Here is a 27,112-nt window from a genome sequence, read left to right on the forward strand (position 1 = left end):
CAGAGGTAAGGGCATGTGAAGAAGCAGGGAGAAGACAGCCACCTACAAGCCAAGGAGAGAGGCCTCAGAAGAAACCAACCTTGTCAACACCCTGATCTGAGACTTCCAGCCTCTAGAATTGTGAGAAAATAAATGCTGTTTGAGACACCCAGACTGTAGTACTTTGTTATGACAACCCTAGCAAAAAATATAGGAGCAGATTGTGAAAATTTACTGTCAAACTACAGAAATTAAATGCTATCCTTTAGGCTGTCAGAAGCCTCCATAGAGGTCTAAGCATCAATGTGACAGGAATAGGTTTGGTTCCAGAACATAATTTGGAAACAGTAGATATCAGGAGAAGGAAGGTGGAGTTGGCAGATCCATTGTTCCAATGAAGAATAAAACAAGCTCTAAGGGCCCTGGACAAAAATCATTGACAATAGGAATGAGTATCAGAGGTCCTATCCGAGAGATATTTGTGGGGCAGAAGACAGTATGGGGAAAATGAAGTGTAGGACAAGAGTAGGTAGGTGAGGATAACATGAAGTGTAGTTTGGGTAGTTGAGGGATGCCTCAGATCTCAACCGGGGATACAGAAGGTGAAGCAGGCTTAGAGAAGAGGTGAAAAGATAATAAATAATAAATGTCGTTTGGGATGAATGAAGTTTGAGACAACTGCAGAGTGTCGAGCTGGATGTGTAGGATTCCACTAGTCACGGGTGGTGGTGTGGTGGGAAGGGATCGGCGGACCTCACGCGGAGCACCAGCCATTCAGAAGCCCCAGGACCATATTCTTGGGGTCCCCACAAAGTGTGGAGAAGGAAGCCAACCAAAGAGACCATCCAAAAAGCAGCAGAATTCGGGGCGAGGAGGGCCGCCCTCCAAAGGCCAAGGAAGTCAGCGCTAGGAGTTTGTCAGTATTGACAGTTTTCAGATGAAGGAAAGATTTTGCCCCTGGTGCAGACATCAGTTCAGGCTGGATCTCGTTTTTTCTCACTATCTCATAAAGTGGTTTACCTCTCTCCCCGCACTTTGGTCAATCGAGGTAGAAGTGACTGGCGGGTAACGGGGACCCAAGCATTATCTCAAGTCACGCAGGCAGTGACAGCTCCTGAAACCCTTTCCCTGCGGGCAGGCAAGGGGGCGGGTCAGCGACTCGCACCCCGCCCGAGCCCTTCCACTGGAATGGAATGTGGGCGCCCGCGCCCGGGCTCTGGCTGCACTTGGAACTCCGGCCCGGACGCCGCTCCCAGAGCGGGCCGCCTGCGGGGGCGGCTTCCTCGCGCCTCCCCCTGCAGCGCGCCGCGGCCGCTGGGCGAGGCGAGGCTAGCGGGAGGCGGGCCGAGGGGGCGGGAGAGGGACGCGGGACTGCGGGGAGGTCGGGGGCGGGGAGCAGGAGGCGGCGGGCCCAAGGAAGAAAGGAACATGGCTCCTGCGGCAGGCGGCGCCGAGGACGGCGCGCGGCGAGGGCTCCCCGGGCACCAGTGACCGCGATGGTTAACTCGAGCCGCGTGCAGCCGCAGCAGCCCGGGGACGCAAGGCGGTCGCCGGCCCCTCGAGCGCCGGGCCCCGGGCGGCTGATGGCGGGCGGCGCGATTGCCGGCGCCGGCCTCGCTGTCCCGGGCGGCCTCCGCGAGCAGAGGGGCCTGGAGATCGAGATGGAGCGCATCCGGCAGGCGGCCGCGCGGGATCCCCCGGCCGGAGCCTCGGCCTCCCCATCTCCTCCGCTCTCGTCATGCTCGCGGCAGGCGTGGAGCCGCGACAACCCGGGCTTCGAGGCCGAGGAGGAAGAGGAGGAAGAGGAGGTCGAGGGAGAAGAAGGGGGAATGGTGGTGGAGATGGACGTAGAGTGGCGCCCCGGCAGCAGGAGGTCGGCCTCCTCCTCGGCCGTGAGCTCCGCGGGCGCCCGGGGCCGGGGGCTGGGGGGCTACCACGGTGCGGGCCATCCGAGCGGGAGGCGGCGTCAGCGAGAGGACCAGGGCCCGCAGAGTCCCAGCCCCGCCGGCGGCGGGGACCCGCTGCATCGCCACCTCCCCCTGGACGGGCAGCATCCCCGAGTGGCCTGGGCCGAGAGACTCGTTCGCGGGCTGCGAGGTAAGAGCGCGACCCTCAGCAGCTGATGCACAGACCAGAACTGCGGGTGCTGTCGGAGCCATTCCCGCTGAGGGCAGCTCTCCCGGGCTCCAGCTCGCATCCCCTTTGCGTCCCCGCCTCCCTTGGAAGCGTCTTCCCCACCTCTGCTAATTCTGCTCTATTTCCGGTACCTAGCGCGGAATTCCACGGCGCCCTTGTTGGTGCAAATTTATTGGATACCTCCTTCTAAAAGAAGATCTGTCATCTTATGTTTGCCTTTGGAAATAAGTGAAAGTCGTATTAGAGTAAAGAGGGTACATCTGAAGATTTTTTTTTTATCTTGTAGGGGGAAAAAATATTCTAAGACAGCTAATGGTGGTTGCAACTGCATATTTGCTAATTTCACTAAATAAAAACGAAAATTCTGTGCTAGCACCCATGGTCTTCCACTGGCCTGGATGCCCTGTTGCCCCTTATCCCGTTCTGGAAAGGGTAAGCAACAGTGTCCCGGTTGTGGGAGGAGTGTCATTGGGTAGTCACTGATGTTGTTTTGGTGATGTCTGTGGTTGTTTAGGGGAGAGGGAGCTGTTGAGAACACTACGAATAGAATACAATGCTTAGGAAAACAGTTATTTGGCCATTTCTAAGTCTAGGCATTTTTTTCCCCTAAACAGTTGCAAAGTAAATGTTAACATTGTTTGAAAAACTTGAAAGTATGTTTTTAAATAACTAAATTAATGTTCTTTGACATTCCAATGAAACAGTGAAGTCATCAGATACCAGCTGTGTGGAAATATGTCAGTTTGGTGCACCCAGCTCTCCAAAAGGCAGGAAAGGAATTTTCAAAACTTGCCAGTGCCTTTTAAGAAGACACAAATTTTCCAGGAGCAGATGGGATCCTGTTTTTGCAAAGTTTTGTCAGAGGCATCCTTGGAAAAGAGTTGCATTTGCTCTTACCATCCAAATGATTTTAATCTCTAGTTTTAAGAGTTTTTTCAGTCTCAGTCTTTTGAAATTCTCCCTTCCCTTCCGTTCCTGTCAGTTTTGAAAATCTTGCACAAAAAACTATCCAGGTATTTTCATAGCAATATGATTAATACCAAGTCAGGCTTGTACCTGAATCCCAGTTCTACCACACATTGACTGAATGACCTCTAGCAAACTGCTTAACCGCTCTGATCTCCAGTTTTTTTTATTTTGTTTTAAAAAAGACATAATCATAATACTTAGCTCTTGACATGGGAAAATTAAATGAGACGAGACATAAAATATGTAGCAAGTCTGCCATGTTGTGAGTGCTTCATAAGTAGAGATTAAATCATGGATTTCTACATTTTGGTGCTCTTACGTAGTGATTATGCTAGTTTAATTGATTCAGGGCATGGTGGGGATCAAAAGATCCTTTTTAGTCACCTGTGTGAGAAGATTAGTGAAAAAACTCATTAATACTTTTTTAAGGTTCCAAATTGTATTCAAACAAAATTTATATTATTTTACTTTGTACTAATTGTGCTTTTTAAAATATTCACTGAAATGAGGGGTTTCTTATAAGTTAATAAGTAATGTAAAGTCATGATCCTTTTAACTCAGCTTAAGTATTTAATAACACATTTCATATTGTCTGAAAAAGCTCAGTAATGGAATATAACTACGTGAAATATGTGAATGCATATGTAAGTTTATTTCTTTTAAAGAAAAGTTTCAGAAAATTTACAGTGAATAAAGTAATAGTAAAACTTCTGGTCCAACTTTATCAATGGTTGATAAGATCTCCTAATCTTATCAATTAGGAGAGTAGAATCATGAGAATCTTTTTTTTATAGAAAATTTTAGAAATAAATTTTATTACTTTGTGAAGAAATATAATTGATATCCTTGTCACTTATTAAATAACCTTTGTTAGATAATTAGTAGTACCTACTGTGAAAATAGACTGTGCTAGTTGCCACCAAAAAAAAAGAAAGAACTAAAATAATATATCACCATTTACCTATGGACGGAAACCCAGAAATGTGAAATGAGTAACCATGAATAAATTGTGATTTTTTTCCCCTCATAGGATATTGTTATTGTTGTTTAGTCACTAAGTCATGTCTGACTCTTGTGATCCCATGGACTAGCCTGCCAGGCTCCTCTGTCCATGGATTTTCCCAGGCAAGAATACTGGAGTGGGTTGTCATTTCCTTCTCCAGGGGATCTTCCCAACCCAGGGATCAAACCTGAGTCTCCTGCATTGGCAGGCAGATTCTTTACCACTGAGCTATCAGTGATCGAACCCCCGTCTTGGGATACAATGACAGAAATCTTTAGTGCATTATATAAGTAGTGCCCAGGGTCAGAAGTGGAGAAGGAAATGGCAACCCACTCCAGTGTTCTTGCCTGGAGAATCCCAGGGATGGGGGAGCCTGGTGGGCTGCTGTCTATGGGGTCGCACAGAGTTGGACATGACTGAAGCGACTTAGCAGCAGCAGGGTCAGAAGAGAGAGAGTGACTTGGAATTTCTAAAGATAGGAGCCAAACTCAAGTTTGGCGTTTTCAGGCGCTTCCCTGGAGGTCTCACATCAGACTTCCTAACCTTTGTTTGTCATTTATAAAATGGAAGAGTTGAACCTAATCTTCAAGTTCCCTTCTAGCTTCAGCATGTTGTTTAATGACACGAATCTGAGTGGGAAAACAAATGATCATTTCTCCTTGGACACTGAATAGATCTATTCTCTTAGCAGGAGTAAGATGGCAAAGAAGAAGTTTGAGGCCTGATTATGGAAAGCATTGTGTCTAACCAAGGAATTAAGAAATTACCTCTAAATATTAAGAAGCAGTTGAAAGTTTTTGAGCAGGAGCAGAACATGCCAAAAGGGAATATGAGTCAGGCCTCGTGCTGTGCAGGAGCGCTTACAGAGGGAGATAGGGAGGCAGGAGGACGAGGTAGCGGGCAGCCAGTGAAGGGGAGGTGATGACCTGGACCAGAGGCAAAAAAAGAAGGCTAAAAGATCGAAAGACTGCTCCAAGCTTAAAAGCATCTCCAACTCAATGATCTTGTTTACTTTTTTCTTTGCAAACACTTTTTAACGCAGAGATAAAATTTGAGACTCTATATGAGTTATCAGATTTTCTGAATTTCCAAAGTTGAATGTGTTTTATGGATGTATCAATTTATTAAAGTCACTTTCTGTTTACTGTTTCAGACATACGTCATCACTGTCCATGTCCAGAACTTTTTCATCATCCCAAACAAGTCTGCCCATTAAATACTAACTCCCAACTCCCCTTTTCTTCCCTGCCCTGCAGCCTCTCTGTCTCAATGAATTTTCCTGTTCTGCTGCTGCTGCTGCTGCTAAATCGCTTCAGTCGTGTCCAACACTGTGCGACCCCATAGACGGCAGCCCACCAGGCTCCCCCGTCCCTGGGATTCTCTAGGCAAGAATTCTGGAGTGGGTTGCCATTTCCCCCTCCAATTTCCTGTTCTAGGTACCTCATATTAGTGGAATAATACAGTTATTGTCCTTTCACATCTGGCTTATTTCGCTTAGTATAATGTTTTTTAACATTTATCAATGTTGTAGCATGTATCTGAACTTCATTTGTTTTGATGACTTAATAGTATCCTCTTGTATGTATACAACACATTTTGTTTATCCATTCATCAGTTGGGAGAAGGCAATGGCACCCCACTCCAGTATTCTTGCCTGGAAAATCCCACGGACGGAGGAGCCTGGTAGGCTGCAGTCTATGGGGTCACTAAGAGTTGGACACGACTGAGTGACTTCACTTTCACTTTCCTGCATTGGAGAAGGAAATGTCAACCCACTCCAGTGTTCTTGCCTGGAGAATCCCAGGGATGGGGGAGCTTGGTGGGCTGCCGTCTATGGGGTGGCACAGAGTCGGACACGACTGAAGCGACTTAGCAGCAGCAGCAGCATTCATCAGTTGATGAACATTTGGGTTGTTTCTACCTTTTGGCTATTATGACTTTCCCTGTATTTTTAATCCAACCCTCACTCCATAATTTCTTCCTTTTCCCCTTTTTATTTGCACTATAATTGTGAACAAATGAGACTTTGTATTTTCATTGTGAGGGGATTTTGTTTGAGGGAGGGCTGTTACTCTGTGAGGTATGATAAGACTCTGCTAGTAACAGAATTTGTGCAGTCAACAAACATTTATGGAGCATCTCCTCTGTGGTAGGTACTAGGGATACAGAGATGAATAATATAAGGTCCCAATTCCCAAGGAGTTTAGAGTTTAGTAGGGGGACCACAGATGTAAGTAAATAATTGCAGTGCCAGGTCCCAGATATGGCGGGTACCCAAAGAAGAGAGGACCAGTTAGTTCTATCTGGGGAGGTTAGAAGTAAAACTAGAGTAACATTTTGAAGAATTCAGTGAGGGGAGTTGGGAAGGGAAGAATAGCAGAAGTAAGACCAAGATGGCTGGTACCTCATTGGTATTAATACTTTTTCCTATAGACAGACAGTGAGGGCTTCAAGCAGGGGACTGATACAGTCACATGCCAATCTGAAGATGATTCTAGCAAGGATGTAGGGAATGGGGTGAGTGGAGAACAGGTTAGGAAAAGGTGACAAAGGCTGCAGCCAAGGATTGTGAGCTGGGATGGAAGAAAGCTAGATTAAAGAGAGGCAGAACCCATCAGAATTGTGGTCCAGCCCCATGTGAGGGTTATGAAAAGGGCCTATTCTAAAATGAAACCCGTGTTTCTGACTTGGTACCATTAACCCACCTATTTAGCCACAGGGAAAACAGTTTTCTAGATAAAGGAAAAAAGACAGAAATCTCAGTTTGGGGCATGTGAGTGTAAGTTGTCTGTGGAATATGCATGTAATCTGTGACACATTCCTGTCTTCACCTCAGGAGGAGGCTGCCTAAGAATTGGAGGCTCAAAAGTCAGTATCATTTAAAGTAGCAACTGACTGTTCTATAGAAAATGGACCAATAATAAAAAGTCACTTCCCTTTCTGAAGGTGTCCAAACAATTCAAATGACTATTAGAAAGGATTGTATTCATCTTTCTACGCAAGGTCCACATGTGTCCACAAAAAACGGGATTCTTTTATGACATGAATCCAATGAGAATTCTGTCGGGCTATTCACAGTGACTTCAAAGTCTGCATGGATTTGAGTCTTCACACCAACTTAGCATCAGAAGTAGGATGTCTCCCAAATTTGAACCTATTTCTGAAACCATAAATGGGCCTTTTCCAACCACTCTAAATGCTGTACACATATAAAATTTCTTATTCCCAGAGCAACCCCATGGAGAAGTACTCTTATCCCGTTTCCAAATGAGGAAGTGAAGGCTCATGGTTTGAAGTTAAGGTCTCATAGCTCCTAAGGGCTGATGCTTCATTTAAACACAGCTCAGACTCCAGACAGAGAAGGCACGGGCAACCCACTCCAGTACTCTTGCCTGGAAAATCCCAGGGACGGAGGAGCCTGGTGGGCTGCCATCTATGGGGTCGCACACAGTCGGACACGATTGAAGCGACTTAACAGCAGCAGCAGCAGACTCCAGACCCCCCACCACACCTTGTCATGATCAAGGAGTCCTGAGGAGGTTAATGCATTTCAGATGAGACAGAGTTAATGTGAGGCAAAAGATCCACACTGAATCTTTTTACCATAGAACTGAGAGATATTATATTAACAAGATGAGATGATATGATCACTGCAATTAGTTTCAAAATAATTGAGGAGGACTTCCTTGGCAGTCCAGTGGTTAAGGCTCAGTGCTTCCAATGAAAGGGGCTTCATCCCTAGTCAGGGAACTAAGAGCCTACATGCCCTGTGGCATAACCAAAAAAAAAAAATACAAAGAAACAACAAAAAAAATTGAGGAGTCGGTGAGGATTTTGAAGAATCAAGGTTGGTGTGGAGTTGATGGTAATTGTTAAAGCTGGGTGAGGGATACATGAGAGTTCATTATATCGTTCTCACTGTGATATTTTTTATAAATTGCAAAATAAAAAGGGCTTAGAAGCATTTGGGCTTCCCTGATAGCTCAGTTGATGAAGAATATGCCTGCAATGCAGGAGACCCCGGTTCAATTCCTGGGTTAGGAAGATCCTCTGGAGAAGGGACAGGCTACCCTCTCCAGTATCCTTGGGCTTCCCTTATGGCTCAGCTTGTAAAGAATCCACCTGTAATGCAGGAGACCTGGGTTTGACTCCTGGGTTGGGAAAATCCCCTGGAAAAGGGAAAGGCTACCCACTCCAGTATTCTGACCTGGAGGATTCCTTGGACTGTACAGTCCAAGGGGTCTCAAAGAGTCGGATACGACTGAGAGACTTTCACTTAGAAGCATTTGGATAAAAGAGTTGCAAAATGGAATTTTTTCAAAATTTTTTTTTGGCTGCGCCACACAGCCTTTGGGATCTTAGTTCTCCAACCAGGGATTGAACCCATGACCCTTGCATTGGAAGCCTGCAGTTTTTTTTTTAAGATTTTTTTTTTGTAGACCTTTTTTTTTTTTTAACGTCTTTTATTGAATTTGTTACGATACTGCTTCCGTTTTATGTTTTTTGACTGCAAGGCAGGTGGGATCGTAGCTCCCCGACCAGAGATCAAACCCACATCCCCTGCATTAGAAGGCAAAGTCCCAACCACTGGACCACCAGGGAAGCCCCATCAAAGTCAGTTATGTTGGAGACATTTTTGCTGTTTTGGATTATCCATCTCAGGATTCCCCATATGCATATTAATAAGGAACACTATTTAGGTAATGTGCTCTGACTTTGGGCTCTGGCATTGACTAAGCACCTTCTTACACAGGAAGGAAATTGCGTATTGTCCCCTGTCTTCTCAGATCACAGTCTCCTAACAGATGGAGACACGTTATCTACAGAACGTGAGTACCTTTAGGTACTCCGTCCACAGCTGGGACAATGATGGGAAAAGACAAGAGTTACTTTTGAAGAATGCTGCCATTTTGGACTTGAACTCTACCATTAACCATTCCTATTGTATCATTCTTGCTAAACACGGGAAACATGTTGGCTATAGGACAGCTATTTTTCCCATTTGTAGTTGCAGCCATTTCTTACCCATCAAGATGTGAGGGGTTCCCTGTATCCGAAGACTGACCCTACATATATACACCCAATAGGGAAACTGTATGAAATTTTTATAGCAATACATATTTGAGGAGGTAGGTAGAGTAATTTAGAAAAAGTAAATGCATAGAAATACATTTTTATAAAATATAAATAAAAGGGCTTCTTTTTGTTTGAAATGTTTCCTTCAAGGGCTAGAATTAAATTACTATCAACTCTTGCAAATTTAGCTTAAAGAAAATTTGATAGGAGTTTGGTTTTTCTATTTATAGGTCAAGCAAAACCATTTGTAAATATTAAGAACTATGACTTTTCCTTAGTGCATAATTGTTTATAAACCATGGGAAAGAGTGAAATCACTGACCAAGTGAAGCAAGGCAGCCGTCTCTCCTGATGGTCAAGGGACTAGCAATTTCCACTTATGTGTATATTTTAGGCCTGGCCTCCAAAAGAAATACACTCAAAGAAATGGTGTGGTCGTGTCCAGGGCTACTGAGCCTAATATTTGGCTGCCTCTGTGTTATTCTGAGTTGTAATTTTCCATGTCATCTAAATTTGTAATAATTCTTTAATATGATAGAGTTTCGGCGAACAAACATTCTACTTGCTGCATTTCTTCTGAGTGAGTAATTCCCTGACAACTACCAGATCTTGGCAGAAGCAAACCTGGTCATAAGTTATGCTCCACTTTTGGGGTGGTGAAACCCAGGACGCGTAACACAGTGTCTTTGAAGGCAGATGCTGATTTTTCCAAAAGAAATTTGGGAGAGAAAAAGAAAAGGAAATGAAATACCCCAATTTAGGAGTAGAACTAATGTATGATTATAAGACTTAAAAAGTACATAAACACTAGAGATGAAGTCATTTCTTCCGAGTGCAAGACCATATACCATTCCCCCCATTCTCTGTGGCTTGATTGTGGCGTCAGTGGCTGTGTGAGTTTCCATGAGGAAGGGGTTAAAGTCTGTGGACTCAAGTGGGAGGCAATTTGCCATTAACAGCCGAGTTAATCTAACAAAAAGGATTGAGAGGTTTGTCTTTTTTGGAAAATGCTAAGGCTCTTCCAAGTAACTAGTAATGTGACTTGACCACATTGTTCACTAGCGGGGGTTTGGACGGCCACCATGTCTGTCTGCTGGCCGCGTCCAAAACTGCGGGATCTCTCTCCAGCCAGCTCACCAAGGCTTATGTCATCTTTGCTCAGCTGGCCCAACACTTTTTCCATCTGCTAAAATATGGAGCACGGTTGCTGATTTTACTCTTTCTCCAAAGAGAGAGAGAGAAGGCGGATGAGTTGTTGCTTTTAATTTAAAAATCATCTGCTAATTGAAATTTTAAAAATCTGTTCAGCTAAGCATATTTAGTGTAATCACTCAGCGTTGAATTTCTTAAAAGGCAAAAATGGGTACAGAGCAGAGATTTTATACCAGTGTGTTAGAATATTGATAGATGTTTCCACGATGAAGTGATGCTCCAACCAGGACTTCTTTTTATCAGAGGTGACCTAAAAGGTATCCTTTACAATGTAGTTACTTAAGAGGATAATTAATTTAGTAGTATGATAATTCCTCCTGCATATAGGAAGAGCTGATATGTATGCACAATTATTTAACCTCCTTTCACAGGCTGCCCAAATTTCCTCTTCTCTTTCTAATTTTTTACTAAGATATTTTCTAATGAGGTTGGGAGCTTAGACAGTGATCAGATTGTTGCCTTGTGTTTTGCACATCTTGTGGAGGTGAGACAGTGGAGACTGATGTATTCCCAAATTAAAGGTACTTCTACTAAAACCATTTCTCAGTTTTTTTAGAGCATGCTAAAAAAAAAAAAAAAGAAACAGGAAAACCCTTAAAGTATACTATTTTTATGTATTTTTTTCTTTCACCATTCATGAGATTTTTGAAAAATAAAATGACATCTTTTATTATTATTTTAAAGGTCTCTGGGGAACAAGACTCATGGAGGAAAGCAGCACTGACCGAGAGAAATACCTTAAAAGTGTTTTACGGGAACTGGCCACATACCTCCTTTTTCTCATAGTCTTGTGCATCTGTAAGTAGAACATTTCCTTCCAATAGAGGAAAAGTTTTGAAAATATTTGCCCTGTCAAAATCATGACTAAAAGGACCTATGGATGCACCTAAACAGTTACTTCAGAAGTTCTCTTCTCTGTTATTAATTCTAGTTTAGAATTTGGTTAAGTTCTCATCTCTCCTCAGATAAACGTTGATCAAAATTTGGCATTATCTGATCGGCCACTTTATTATCAGCTGTGACCATTTTCGCTATGACATGCACGGAGCAGACACCAAGACGCCCAGATATCAAGGAACCAAGTAAAAGGACTTTTGTGTTAGATGTTTGAGCGATAATTATAGTGTCAGTATCACTACGTCAGTTAGTGTAAAGTCTGTAAAGGAATTGAGTATGTAGTTTAACTTTCAGAAAATACATATAGTGTCACCTAATATTGCTTTTATGGCTCTATATATTTAAAAGTCCCCTTTTTCTGGATTTGGATGTGTTGTGTGAATGCCTTCATTCTCATTATTTCTTCAAATCTTCAGTAACTGTGGATTTTCACTCTACAGGAAACTTACTGCAGACTCATCTCCTTCTTCTTTCAATACATACCCACATCCTCTGAGAACTGGGGAGGGATGCCTTAGCTAAAAAACATGTCTTTGAAACCATGTGCCTCAAAATCCAGAAAGTCACAGGCAATGGATTACCTCTGAATCAAAGGATGATGATAGAGTGCTGTCCTGTCCCATCTGAAGCCCTTTATGAGAACAGAGAGGAAACAGGTTTATGACCAAAGGCCCTCTTAGTATATTCCTCAGGGAAAGGAGTTTGTTCTTACAGTGTCCACTAAGAAATGCTTAAAAACCGACACTATTCTTGGAAAGTATCCCCTTCTTTGTAAGTGGAGAGAGTTAGGATTTAATCAATACTTTAATAATGCCATTCTTATTATATTAAAATTGACCACCTTGAATTTAACTGAGTGCTAAAAGCTTCCTTAAAAAATGGTTTTTTTTAACTAGATTTATAAGAAGATGTGTAAGTTGAACATAAAAGATTAAGGAAACATTTAAGTTTTGATATTTGTAATTTTAAGAAATTAAATATTGATTTATTTAACATCCCCACACAGGTTTTTATTAATACTAGTAAGCTTTTAATGAGCTTTAACATAGCATGACTTCTTACACTTTCTGAGACTTTGCCTATCCACATGGGAACTTAAGGGGGTGGGGGAAGTTAGTTAAGCTAAAAAGTGTATATGTATGAGGGGCTTCCCTGGTGGTTCAGTGTTAAAGAATCCCCCTGAAATGCAGGAGACACAGGTTAGATCCCTGGGTCAAGAAGATCCCCTGGAGAAGGAAATGGCTACCCACTCCAGTATTCTCACCTGGGACATCCCATGGACAGAGGAGTCTGGTGGGCTATAGTCCATGGGGTCACAAGAAAGGTGGACACGACTTAGCAACTAAACAACAACATATATGTCTGAACAACATCCATTTTCTTGCTTTTTTCTACCTAATTATCTGAAAATTTCTGTTATTTGTTTAGGAAAAAATCTTTCATTACTTCTGAAAACATGTGTTATCTAGGCAGTGCTGAAAATCTACAAATGATCTATTTAGTTCTTTAAAGGTTATAAAGCAAGAGATGGGATATTTTGAGCTTTTATGTTCTATGCTGTTAGATCTTAGAATAAATACTAAAGGCAAGTTTGCTTCCACTGTAGAAATGGTGCTTAAATATTAAACTATGTTGTTTTTGTCCAGTCACTCAGTCATGTCCAACTCTTTGCAACCCCATGGATTGCAGCATGCCAGGCTTGTCTGTCCTTCACCATCTCCCAGAGCTTGCTCAAACTCATGTCCATTGAGTCGGTGATGCCATCCAACCATCTTGTCCTCTATTGTCCCTTTCCCCTCCTGCCTTCAATCTTTCCCAGCATCAGGATCTTTTCTAATGTGTTGGTTCTTTGCATAAGGTGGCCAAAGTATTGGAGCTTCAGCTTGAACATCAGTCCTTCCAATGAATATTCAGGACTGATTTCCTTTAGGATTGACTGGTTTGATCTTGCAGTCCAAGGGACTCTCAAGAGTCTTCTCTAATAACACAGTTCAAAAGCATCAATTCTTTGGTACTCTGCTTTCTGTATGGTCCAACTCTCACATCCGTACATCGCTACTGGAGAAACCATAGCTTTGGCTAGACAGACCTTTGTGGGCAAAGTAACGTCTCTGCTTTTTAATATGCTGTCTAGGTTTGTTATAACTTTTCTTCCAAGGAACAAGTGTCTTTTAATTTCATGGCTGCAGTCACCATCATCAGTAATTTTGGAGCCCAAGAAAATAAAGTCTCTTACTGTTTTCATTGTTTCCCCATTTATTTGCCATGAAGTGATGGGACCAGAAGCCATGATCTTCATTTTTTGAATGTTGAGTTTTAAGCCAGGCTTTTCACTCTCCTCTTTCACCTTCAAGAGGCTCTTTAGTTCTTCTTCACTTTCTGCCATAAGGGTGGTATCATCTGCATATCTGAGGTTATTAATATTTCTACCAGCAATCTTGATTCCAGTTTGTGCTTCATCCAGCCCAGCATTTCACATGAGGTACTCTGCATATAAGTTAAATAAGCAGGGTGACAGTATACAGCCTTGAGGTACTCCTTTCCCAATTTGGAACCAGTCTGTTGTTTCATGTCTGGTCTAACTATTGCTTCTTGACCTGCATACAGGTTTCTCATCAGGCCAGTAAGGTGCTCCGGTATTCCCATCTCTTGAAGAGTTTCCACAGTTGTGATCCACACAGTCAAAGGCTTTGGCATAGTCAATAAAGCAGAAGTAGATGTTTTTCTGGAATTCTCTTGTTTTTTCTATAATCCAACAGATATTGGCAGTTTGATCTCTGGTTCCTCTGCCTTTTCAAAATCCAGCTTGAATATCTGGGAGTTCTCAGTTCATGTACTGTTGAAGCCTAGCTTGGATAATTTTGAGCATTATTTTACTAGCATGTGAAATGAGTGCAATTGTGAGGTAGTTTGAACGTTCTTTGGCATTGCCCCTTTTTGGGATTGAAATGAAAACAGACCTTTTCCAGTCCTGTGGCCACTGCTGAGTTTTCCAAATTTGTTGGCATATTGAGTGCAGCACTTTAACAGTATCATCTTTTAGAATTTGAAACAGCTCAGCTGGAATTGCTTCATCTCCACTCACTTTCATCATGATGCTTCCTAAGGCCCACTTGACTTTACCTTCCAAGATATCTGGCTCTAGGTAAATGATCACAGTTCATGGTTATCTGGGTCATTAAGATCTTTTTTTTGTATAGTTCTTCTATTTATTCTTGCCACCTCTTCTTAATATCATCTGCTTCTGTTAGGTCCATACTGTTTCTGTCCTTTATTGTGCCCATCTTTGCATGAAATGTTTCCTTGGTATCTCTAATTTTCTTGAAGAGATCTCTAGTCTTTCCTATTCTGTTGTTTTCCTCTGTTTCTTTGCATTGTTCACTGAAGAAGGCTTTTTTTATCTCTCCTTGCTATTCTTTGGAACTCTGCATTCAAATGGATATATCTTTCCTTTTCTCCTTTGCCTTTTGCTTTTCTTCTTTTCTCAGCTGTTTGTAAGGCCTCCTCAGGCAACCATTTTGCTTTTTTGCATTTCTTTTTCTTGGGGATGGTTTTGATCACTGCCCCTTGTACAATGTCATGAACCTCCGTCCATAGTTCTTCAGGCACTCTGTCTATCAGATCTAATCCCTTGAATCTATGTGTCACTTCCACTGTATAATTGTAACGGATTTGCGTTATGTCATACCTGACTGGCCTGATGGTTTTCCCTACTTTCTCCAATTTAAGTATGAATTTAATTAATTTAAGTAGTTCATGTCTGAGCTACAGTCTGCTCCCAGTCTTGTTTTTGCTGACTGTATAGAGCTTCTCCATCTTTGACTGCAAAGAATATAATCAATCTGATTTTGATATTGACAGTTTGGTGATCTCCATGTGTAGAGTCGTCTTTTGTGTTTTTGGAAGAGGATGTTTGCTATGACCAATATGTTTTCCTGGCAAAACTCTGTTAGCCTTTGCCCTGCTTCATTTTGTACTCCAAAGCCAAACTTGCCTATGACTTTAGGTATCTCTTGACTTCCTACTTTGCATTCCAAATACTAAACTATAGTGGCCTTAAATTTCAACAGGTAGATTAGAATCATTATTATTACTGTTTTTTTCAACATAGCACATATTCATACACATCTATTATGCAAAATACAAAAATTTGTATAAGTAAGTCTAAAATTTCAGTGTTCCCCCAAATTGCCTGAACATCAGAATCATTGAGAGAATTTTTTTTTATAATTATAGCATGCCCAGATCTGCTAGGTCAAAGCCTTCCAGCTGTGGCTCAGAGAAGTGAGTTTTCAGATACACTGACGAGGTTTGGGAACTAGGCCAGATAAATAAACTAAATAGCTAGCTAGAGTTTTAGGGAACAACCTTGTCATATAACTAACTTGTCATTTCTTGTTTATTTTAGAACTTTTATGCTTTTTGTTCTTTTTCATACTCATCACTTTTTCTTATATCAGCTACCCTTTTTTTACATCCAAGTTTTATTTTCAGAATATTATAGAATCTCTGGTAAGAGGGAATTTTGGCAGTCATGGATCAAGCCTCCTCTGAATGGTAAAATTCCCTCCTTTGCCTGGCAGCATCTTTCCCAAAAGGTCAGTCATCCTGCCTCTGACTGAGCAAGAGTTCTAGATTAAGGAATTGACTCCTTTGAAATAGTTCATTTCATTTTTCTATGGCTGTGTTGGAAAGTTCTTCCTTATGCGAAGCCAAAGTCCATCCTCATCTAACCTCCACTCTTCGTTCTACTCTCCAAGCCCACCTAACACCAAGGACTTTTTCCTTGTCTCTCCTCCAGCCCATCAGAAGTTTGGAGACAGACATTCGATCTCCTCCAAGTCTGCTCTAAGTTAAACCTTTCCAGTTCTGTTAACTATTGATCATGTGATTAGAGACATACTTTTAAACAACCCACGTGATAGAAATTTCCTGCAGTTTATCGTAGTCTTTGAACGTACAGCACGAGCCTCACCATGAAAGAGTGGAGACATGGGGCCATGGGCATTCTCATCCAAATACTACATCGCAGGCCGTGCATCCTGGCATTGCCTGACTCTTTGGATACATCATTCCTTAGTCTCTTCACCACAAACTATAAAGCACTGTGTCCCCCAGCTAGTATTTGAGTATTTTTCCTGGAATGTACTGAAGGTCTTCCCTTTCAGCCCTGTGCAATTTCAGCTCATTAGGATCTGTTCATTCCAATCTGTTGAAATTATCTTGGATCTAGATTCATCCATCTCATGTATCAGTTAGCCCTCTCAGCTTTACAGCATCAACAGAGTTGATATTATCCAAGTCCTTATCCTAGTAAATTAATAAATCAAAAATATTTGGTCTAAGAACATCAGTCCATTAGTCAAAGCTCTTTGGGTGGAGTTCACTGAATTATATTATCTTCTAGCTCAGACTGCTCATGAAATAAGAAAGATTTTTTCAAATGCTTACCTGAGTAACTCCACCACTCTTCTGATCTGTCAGCTAGTCTATCAGCTGTTGACCAAGTTAAAAAGCAAGTGAGGATAAGTAGGCATGATTTACTCCAAGCAGAGCCTTACTGGCTCCTAGTGATTGAGTCCTTTCCCTTTTGTTCAAAATCATCTTTTTAATTACCAGTTTTAAAATCTTACCAGTGATATCAATATCAAAAGACTACTAATAATATCCATCTCATTACTCTGTGGGCAAATAAGATAAGTACTTATCCTTGTGCCTTGCATATTAGAAGCCCTTTATATGAGGTAGATAGGGTTCGAGAAGGCAGCCTAAATAGTAGGAAATGTGATTCTTTGGCATCGCAAAGATCTAGGTTCAAATCCCACCACTTATACTCTAGGTAAACCTGAGCAAGTTATTTAACCTTTCTGAGCCTTCATTTGCTCATCTGTAGAGTACTTATTTTGAAAGATTCTTATTTTAAAAGTGGCAATTAGGAGTAATACACAAAAAGTTCTAGGATGCTGTCATTTATTATATTAATAATAGTAAATAAGAGCAAAATTTGTCCCAAAGATTATTGACAATGGCTGACTTCTCTCATCAGTAGGTTCTACAGAACTGTAGGTTCTAATTGATTGAACATTCATTTGGAGCAGTTACGTGCCCATAAAGAGCTTATTTTCCACCTTAGCAGTGTTGGTTCTAGCCCTTATGGCTTTAAAATCAGTCTGATTAACCAAGGGGATAGGAATACCATGGAAATACCAAGTATTCCCACTTTCCCTGTCATTTAGATTTTATTCTTTCTTGAAACCTAAGACTCCTATGAATTGATCATCAAAGTACTTACATATATGCTGTTGTTCAATCCCTAAGTTGTATCTGACTCTTTGTGACCCAATGGATTGCATCCTGTCAGGCTTCCCTGTCTTTCATTATTTCCCAGAGTTTACTCAAGCTCATGTCCACTGAGTCCATAATACAATCTAATCACCTCATCCTCTGCCTCCCCCTTCTCCTTTTGCCTTGAATCTTTCCCAGCATTAGGGTCTTTTCCAATGAGTTGGCTCTTTGCATAAGGTGGCCAAGAACTGGAGCTTCACTTTAGCATCAGTCCTTCCAATTGTTTAAATCTCCTGTGTTTAAACATAATAATAGAAATCACACGAGAAGTTGAGTCAACATCATAGAAATTAATAATTTCTATACATCAAAGGAACAGACAGAATTAAAAGGCAGAAAACAGTTGTAAAGAATACTTACAAGAAATACGACAAAGGCTTAACGTTTTAACATGTTTACTATCCATCAGTCACTGAGAAAAACACTAAGATTACACTAAATATTTTACAGAATAGAAAATAAAACCTATTTTACAGAGTAGGAAGTATAAACAATTAATGTGGGAAAGTCTTTAATCTTAACTCTCTAGTAGCTAAAGAAGTAATGAAAATGGAGAAAGAAACAACATAATCATCATCCAGTATGATATGTCCTAGGGCTTCCCAGGTGGTGCTAGTGGCAAAGAAGCTGCCTGCCAATGCAGGAAACATAATAGCCAAGGGTTTGATCCCTTGGTTGGGAAGATCCCCTGGAGGAGGACATGGCAATCCACTCCAGTATTCTTGCCTGAAAATTCCCCATGGACAGAGGAGCCTGGCAGGCTACAGTCCATAGGGTCGCAAAGAGTCGGAAATAACAAGCCACAGCATGCACACACGCGTGTCCTAGGACAGGAAGGGCCCTTTTAAGAAGAAACCTAGGAACCTCCATTTCTTTATCTTTGAAAGAAGGAGACTTTGCCTTATATTCTAAAAAAAGAAATAGTATCAAATTCACACATTGTACACCTTAAATTACACTAGTAGTATTTGTTAATTATATGTCAATTAAAAAGGGAATGAATGTTTTATTTTACTTGTAAAAATCTTGTAAGCATGATAGTATACAGATCAGATCAGATCAGATCGGTTGCTCAGTCGTGTCCGACTCTTTGCGACCCCATGAATCGCAGCACGCCAGGCCTCCCTATCCATCACCAACTCCCGGAGTTCACTCAGACTCACATCCATCGAGTCAGTGATGCCATCCAGCCATCTCATCCTCTGTTGTCCCCTTCTCCGCCTGCCCCCAATCCCTCCCAGCATCAGAGTCTTTTCCAATGAGTCAGTTCTTCACATGAGGTGGCCAAAGTACTGGAGTTTCAGCTTTAGCATCATTCCTTCCAAAGAAATCCCAGGGCTGATCTCCTTCAGAATGGACTGGGTGGATCTCCTTGCAGTCCAAGGGACTCTCAAGAGTCTTCTCCAACACCACAGTTCAAAAGCATCAATTCTTCGGCACTCAGCCTTCTTCACAGTCCAACTCTTACATCCATACATGACCACTGGAAAAACCATAGTCTTGACTAGCTGGACCTTTGTTGGCAAAGTAATGTCTCTGCTTTTGAATATGCTATCTAGGTTGGTCATAACTTTCCGTCCAAGGAGTAAGCATCTTTTAATTTCATGGCTGCAGTCACCATCTGTAGTGATTTTGGAGCCCAGAAAAATAAAGTCTGACACTGTTTCTACTGTTTCCCCATCTATTTCCCATGAGGTGGTGGCACTGGATGCCATGATCTTCATTTTCTGAATGTTGAGCTTTAAGCCAACTTTTTCACTCTTCGCTTTCACTTTCATCAAGAGGCTTTTGAGTTCCTCTTCACTTTCTGCCATAAGGGTGGTGTCATCTGCATATCTGAGGTTATTGAGATTTCTCCCGGCAATCTTGATTCCAGCTTGTGTTTCTTCCAGTCCAGCATTTCTCATGATGTTCTCTGCATGTAAGTTAAATAAGCAGGGTGACAATATACAGCCTTGACGAACTCCTTTTCCTATTTGGAACCAGTCTGTTGTTCCATGTCCAGTTCTAACTGTTGCTTCCTGACCTGCATACAGATTTCTCAAGAGGCAGATCAGGTGTTCTGGTATTCCCATCTCTTTCAGAATTTTCCACAGTTGATTGTGATCCACACAGTCAAAGGCTTTGGCATAGTCAATAAAGCAGAAATAGATGTTTTTCTGGAACTCTCTTGCTTTTTCCATGATCCAGCAGATGTTGGCAATTTGATCTCTGGTTCCTCTGCCTTTTCTAAAACCAGTTTGAACATCAGGAGAGAACCCATGCAGATTAATTGTTGACAACCAGGTCAGTGAAGTGGAAGTCAGTGGGTTAATCATCACACTGGCAGGAGCTAATTCCATTTCTGGTGACAAGCATTCAGCTCCCCATGGAGGTCCCCATAGCAAACGTACAGTTTTAAGTTCGCAGGCTCCCATCTGTGGGAAGTAACTACTGAAGACCCACTGTGCCTGGAAAGCTGTTTGTCCTTTTTGGTAAACTAGACAAAAGCTACAACAGCAAGAAATGTATATCCACATGTAAATATTAATTTAAGCATGGCCTTTACATGCATAGCTTTCTGTTTATTTCTTCGTGGTAACTTCTTTGTAAATATTACATATCCTTCTCTCGTGTTTTTTTTTTTTTAAAGCTACACTACTTAATACATGCATTCACTAAAGCACTTGCATTGACAACCTCTGTCCCTCAGATTTCCATCACAACTTGTTACTTACAAGTTCCTTTGAATATTAACCAAGACTGGATTAAAATATTTGGGAGTTTTACTATAATTCACTCTTTTAGTGACTAAATTTTACTAACTTTTTCTGCAGCTTCACTCTACCTCCTGAAAGACCCTCACCCAGGTCACCAGGGAGCTCTTAATTGCCACATTTTATGGGCTGCTTTTAGCCTTTCTCTCACATCTGGTCCCGTGGCATTTGGTCCTCTAGAAACTTCCTGCTTGGCTTCTGTGACTCCGTCTCTTTCTGTATTCCTCCTTGCTCTATTCATTTTCTTAATTTTTTTCTTCCCAGAATGTGTCTAGACAGAGGATTTTCTGTGACTGAGTCTTTGGCTTTCTCTTAAAGGGATCTTTTCCACAGCTACAGGTGGTCCTGTGTGCTGCTGCTCCCAAGTGCCTCTCAACCTCTCGAGTGAACTACAAACCTCATGCCGACTTTCACTGGACCCTCCCCTGCTGCATCTCACAGGCATCTCATCCTTAACATTCCTCAACCTGGACTCATTATCCTGCCCTTCCAAACATGCTTTGCTCACATTCTCTAACTAGATTTAAGTTAATTAGGTTACTTAATATTAATCTAATTGGATTAATAATGCCCAAATATGGGCATCATCCTAGATTCTTTCCCTCACTCTTCTCGTGAGATTGTTCCACATAATTCTTCCTCTATGGTGCTTTTCAAATCTGTCTTCTTTCATACATTGCTGTTATCCTTTTTAACCTTAATCGTCTCTTTCCTCACTTATTCATTTATTGATTCAATGGACTGTTCAGTAATTTAATTAAAAACATATTAGCACTAGCTTTAGAGGCGGTAGTAAGTGATAAGAAAGACAATTGGGAAGAGGGTTTCCCTGCAGAGAAGGCCTCTCAGACCTGAAGCAAGAATGGGAGCCAGTCAGTTGAAGAAGGGACAGCAAGAGTGAATAGTATGAGGCAGCATAGAGTTCAGAACATTCTGGAAGCTGAGTGCAATGACTGGAGAGAGTGCCATCAGATGAGGATGGAAAGGTGGTCAAAGGTCAGGCCCTGCAGGTCCAGTGGGCTTTGGTAAGGGGAAACCAGGGTTTTGAGTAGGGGGCTGACAAGATATATTTAAATTTTAAGAAGATGGCCTTGAACACCATTGGACCACAGGCTGGACAGCACCCGATGTCTGGACTTTGAACTCCCAGGTACTGCCTCCAGACTTCCGTCTCTGACCCAGATTAAACCAGGTCATTCTTCCATCGAACATGCTATAATCACTTCACCTTCCAGATAAAGTCTGAGTCTTTATGTAATAGATTTCACTGTATGGTCTTTGCTTACTTTTTCTAACCTTCTATTCCTTTTGAATATCTGGTACTTTCTGCTCAGTTCAGTTCAGTCACTCAGTCGTGTCTAACTGTTTGCGACCCCATGGACTGCAGCACTCAGGGCCTCCCTGTTGTCCATCACCAATTCCCAGAGTTTACTCAAACTCATGTCCATTGAGTCAGTGATGACATCCAACCATCTCATCCTCTGTCGTCCCCTTCTCCTCCCGCCCTCAGTCTTTCCCAGCATCAGGGGGTCTTTTCCAGAGAGTCAGCTCTTCGCATCAGGTAGCCAAAGTATTGGAGTTTCAGCCTCAACATCAGTCCTTCCAATGAACACCCAGGACTGATCTCCTTTAGGATGGACTGGTTGGATCTCTTGCAGTCCAAGGGACTCTCAAGAGTCTTCTCCAATAGCACAGTTCAAAAGCATCAATTCTTTGGTGCTCAGCTTTCTTTATAGTCCAACCCTTACATCCATACATGATACTGGAAAAACCATGGCCTTGACTAGACGAACCTTTGTTGGCAAAGTAATGTTTCTGCTTTTTAATATGCTGTCTAGGTTGATCATAAGTTTTCTTCCAAGGAGTAAGCGTCTTTTAATTTCATGGCCGCAATCACCATCTGCAGTGACTTTTGAGCCCAGAAAAATAAAGTCTGTCACAATTTCCACTGTTTCTCCATCTATTTGCCATGAAGTGTTGGGATTGGATGCCATGATCTTTGTTTTCAGAATGTTGAGCTTTCAGCCAACTTTTTCACTCTCCACTTTCACTTTCATCAAGAGGCGCTTTAGTTCCTCTTCACTTTCTGCCATAAGGGTGGTGTCATCTGCATATCTGAGGTTATTGATATTTTTCCCAGCCATCTTGATTCCATCTGTGCTTCATCCAGCCCAGTGTTTCTCATGATGTACTCTGCATATAAGTTAAATAAGCAGGGTGACAATATACAGCCTTGATGTGCTCCTTTTCCTATTTGGAACCAGTCTGTTGTTCCATGTCCAGTTCTAACTGTTGCTTCCTGACCTGCTTACAGATATCTGAAGAGGCAGGTCAGGTGGTCTAGTATTCCATCTCTTTCAGAATTTTCCACAGTTTATTGTGATCCACACAGTCAAAGGTTTGGCATAGTCAATAGAGCAGAAATAGATGTTTTTCTGGAACTCTCTTGCCTTTTTCATGATTCGGTGGATGTTGACAATTTGATATCTACTTCATCTGCCTTTTCTAAATCCAGCTTGAATATATGGAAGTTCACAGTTCATGTATTGCTAAAACCTGGCTTGGAGAATTTTGAGCATTACTTTACTAGCGTGTGAGATGAGTGCAATTGTGTGGTAGTTTGAGCATTCTTGGGCATTGCCTTTCTTTGGGACTGGAATGAAAACTGACCTTTTCCAGTCCTGTGGCCACTGCTGAGTTTTCCAAATTTGCTGGCATATTGAGTGCAGCACTTTTACAGCATCATCTTCCAGGATTTGAAAGAGCTCAACTGGAATTCCATCACCTCCACTAGCTTTGTTCTTAGTGATGCTCTAAGTGCAGCAATCACGGATGGAGGTTCATGACATTGTACAGGAGACAGGGATCAAGACCATCCCCATGGAAAAGAAGTGCAAAAAAGCAAAATGGCTGTCTGAGGAGGCCTTACAAATAGCTATGAAAAGAAGAGAAGTGAAAAGCAAAGGAGAAAAGGAAAGATATAAGTATCTGAAATGCAGAGCTCCAAAGAATAGCAAGGAGAGATAAGAAAGCCTTCCTCAGCGATCAATGCAAAGAAATAGAGGAAAACAACAGAATGGGAAAGACTAGAGATCTCTTCAAGAAAATTAGAGATACCAAGGGAACATTTCATGCAAAGATGTGCTCCATAAAGGACAGAAATGGTATGGACCTAACAGAAGCAGAAGATATTAAGAAGAGTTGGTAAATACACAGAAAAACTGTGCAAAAAGGATCTTTATGACTCAGATAATTATGATGGTGTGATTACTCACCTAGAGCCAGACATCCTGGAATGTGAAGTCAATTGGGCCTTAGAAAGCATCACTATGAACAAAGCTAGTGGAGGTGATGGAATTCCAGTGGAGCTATTTCACTGGATGATGATGATGTATGAGTGCTGCACTCAATATGCCAGCAAATTTGGAAAACTCAGCAGTGGCCACAGGACTGGAAAAGGTCAGTATTCATTCCAATCCTAAAGAAAGGCAATGCCAAAGAGTGTTCAAAATACCACACAATTGCATTCATCTCACACGCTAGTAAAGTAATGCTCAAATTCTCCAAGCCAGGCTTCAGCAATACGTGAACCGTGAACTTCCAGATGGTCAAGCTGGTTTTAGAAAAGTCAGAGGATCTAGAGATCAAATTGCCAACATCCGCTGGATTATTGAAAAATAAGAGACTTCCAGAAAATTCTGGGAGTTGGTGATGGACAGGGAGGCCTGGTGTGCTGCGATTCATGGGGTCGCAGAGAGTCGGACACGACTGAGCAACTGAACTGAACTGGAACTATGGTGAAGGTAATGAAGATAATGGTGACCTCCCTCAAAAGATCCCAGGTATGTACTGTTACAATCTGTGCCCCCAACCCTGCATCAGGCCACCACTGACCCACGCCTTTGCCGGAGACTCCGGGACAGCCACAGGCAAGTCTCCTGTGGGGTCACTATTCCTTTCTCCTGGGTCCTTGGTGCACAAGATTCTGTTGTGCCTTCCAAGAGTCTATTTCCCAGTCCTGTGTAAGTTCTGGCAGCTCTATACTGGGGTTGATGGCGACCTCCTCCAAGAGGATTTATGCCGTACTGACACCCAGAGCCCCTGTCCCTGTGGCAGACCACTGCCGACCCGTACCTCCACAGGAGATGCTCAAACCTAGTTCTGTCTCAGTCTCTGTGGGGTCCGTGGGTCCTGGTGCACACAATGTTTGTTTGAGCCCTTTGAGCGTCTCTGGCGGGAACAGGGTTTGATTCTAAACGCGTATTCGCCCCTCCTACCATCTTGCTAGGGCTTCTCCTTTGCCCTTGGATATGGGGTATCTCCTCACAGCCACTCCAGTGCCCATGGTCTTACTGGGGTTTTTCTGACCTTGGACGTGGGGTATCTCCTTATGGCTGGTCCAGCAAAGTGCAGCGCCTGCTCCTGACCTTGGATGTGGGGGTGGGGGGTGGGGGGGCTTCTCTGGTACTTTAACCACATCAAACTACTTTACAAGTCTCAAAAGGGTTTGGACTGTGCTGTCCCCTTCCTGTTGGTCCATTTAGTTCCTCTTCATCCTTCAGGATCAGCTTGAGAGCCAGATCTCTGGAGAAGCCTTTATCAACCATCCCCCCTCCCCGAAGCGTGTGCCCCTCAGGGTGGATTCTCAGACTAGTTCACACACCTCTCCCTCAGTGCCAGGAGGCAGCAAGGCAGCGGGAAGGTGCATCTCAGAGATGGCACATCAATGTTCCCACTCAATGTGGATGACTTGGCCCATTTTCATTTTCTCTCACATTCACTAGTACTTCTTTTCCTTCACTGCCTGCTAAGTCGCTTCAATTGTGTCTGACACTTTGCAACCCCATGGACTGTAGCCCACTAGGCTCCTTTCTCCACGGGATTCTTCAAGCAAGAATACTGGAGCAAGTTACATGTCCTACTCTAGGGGATCTTCCCAATGCAGAGATCAAACCCACATTTCTTACGTCTCCTGCATTGGCAGGCAGATTCTTTACCACTGGTGCCACCTGCAAAAGCCCCTTTCCTTCACTAATAGAGAGCTTTTCCTAATATGACAACTGAAACTGTGCAAGCCTGAACTTTCTTTGATTTCTGTGTAGTACTTTGCATGTGTAAGCACTTTTTAGTTTGTAGAGACCCTTCAAATATCTGTTGCTATTTAATTTCCACCACATCCCTGTGAGGATATGGTACAACCAGAGCTAGCAGAGAAGTCACGTTTCCTGTTAATCGTGATGGCGTTACTCCCTCTGTTGTAGATCATCTGGAATACTGAGACTAAGGCACATATACATTACATCTGGTATATTTATATTTGTGTGACCGTTTTTTATTTCTTGTTAGGCTGGCCCAAGAATTATTAAGAGAAAACATTTTAATTTCTACATGGTTGGATTTTATCTGTATCTTTGTTCATCCTTTAAGAACAAATTTCTGCATTTATGGTTAAAAACTATTGTTTGGTTGGTTTGGGGAGGTCTCTTTGATGGGGATTGTTTAGAGGTTTTTGTTTGCTTTGGGTTTTGGGGCTTCAAACAACAAAAATACTCTGGAGGCTAGAAGCCTGAAATCAAGGTGCCTGCAGAACCAGGCTCCCTGTGAAACCTTCAGGGAGTTTTCCTTGCCCTTTCCTCACTTATGGTGGTTTGCCTGCAGTCTCTGGTATTCTTGGTGTATAGCTGTATCATTCTAATCCTCCATCTTCACAGGCCTTCTCCCTGGGTCCTTTGTTCACATGTCCATCTCCTTATAAGGACACCTGCCTGGTTGACCTTTAAGGATTTGCAGGTGTTTTCTTTGTGGCCTAGAATATTCTTAAATGTTCCATGGAGATTCAAAAAAAAACGTGAGTGATCTCCTTTGACGCAGTATTAAGTATGATATATATACATTGGGAATTCTCCAGGCAAGAATACTGGAGTGGGTAGTTGTTCCCTTTTCCAGGGGATCTGCTCAACCCAGGTATCAGACCCAGGTCTCCTACATTGCAGGCGGATTCTTGACTGCCTGAGCTCCAGGGAAGCTCATACATTAGGTCATCTATTCTATTAAAGCCCCTACTATCCCTTGACCACTTTTATCTTTTTTTCTCTATCAAAGTTTGAGAGAGATGAATTTAAGTTTACAACTACTATTATGGTTTTGGTAATTCCCTTCTATGTATCTTGGTATTGTATCTTATGTATATTGATATTGTTATTCAGTACATAAAAGTTCACTATAGTTAAATTATTGTCTAAAGTATCAATTATCAACATAAAATAATCTTTCACTTTAACTCAGTACTCACCTTATAATCTCCTTATCAGATCATTGTACCACTTCACACCTTTTGTATATTTAATACATATTTTCTCACTCCTTAATTTTTTAATTCATTTTGAATGCACCTGATAAAAATTCCAAAGATATATTTAAAATTTTTAATTCATATTTAAGACTTTGTCATCTAGTAAATTTAACCTCTTCATATTTCATGCTTTTGCCCAATATTTCTCCCATCTTATTTTTTCCTCTCTTTTTATGCTTTCCTGTTACTTTTCATTTTCTTTTCTTGTTGCTGTTGTTACACTGGAAATTTTCTCTTTGCTTTTTATTCCACTGATTTGGAGTTTATACAGTGCAATCCCCTTTATATAGTTTTAGTATTTGAGCCAATATTGTTTCAACCCTGTTAAGAATAAAATGGTATTTATAACCTATTTTGAAATGAGGTCATGTTTTAAAAGAGCTTCAG

General features: G+C 42.0%; 1 protein-coding gene across 2 annotated transcripts in view; it reads left to right on the forward strand.

The window, feature by feature from the left end:
- Positions 1–1,358: 1,358 nt before the first annotated feature.
- PKD2 (polycystin 2, transient receptor potential cation channel) overlaps positions 1,359–27,112 on the forward strand; it is a 58,690-nt gene continuing 32,936 nt past the window's right edge. Inside the window, exons 1-2 of one of the 2 annotated variants that reach the window (XM_044946061.2) lie at positions 1,359–2,076; positions 11,060–11,173. In XM_044946061.2, coding sequence (XP_044801996.2) covers positions 1,476–2,076; positions 11,060–11,173 — 715 coding nt within the window. In that variant the 5' untranslated portion in view covers positions 1,359–1,475. The remainder of the gene's footprint in view (positions 2,077–11,059; positions 11,174–27,112) is intronic. The other variant, XM_025290259.3, reaches the window with a different exon arrangement.

The sequence above is a fragment of the Bubalus bubalis genome, chromosome 7 (genome assembly GCF_019923935.1).
Source record: "Bubalus bubalis isolate 160015118507 breed Murrah chromosome 7, NDDB_SH_1, whole genome shotgun sequence".
Taxonomy (NCBI): domain Eukaryota; kingdom Metazoa; phylum Chordata; class Mammalia; order Artiodactyla; family Bovidae; genus Bubalus; species Bubalus bubalis.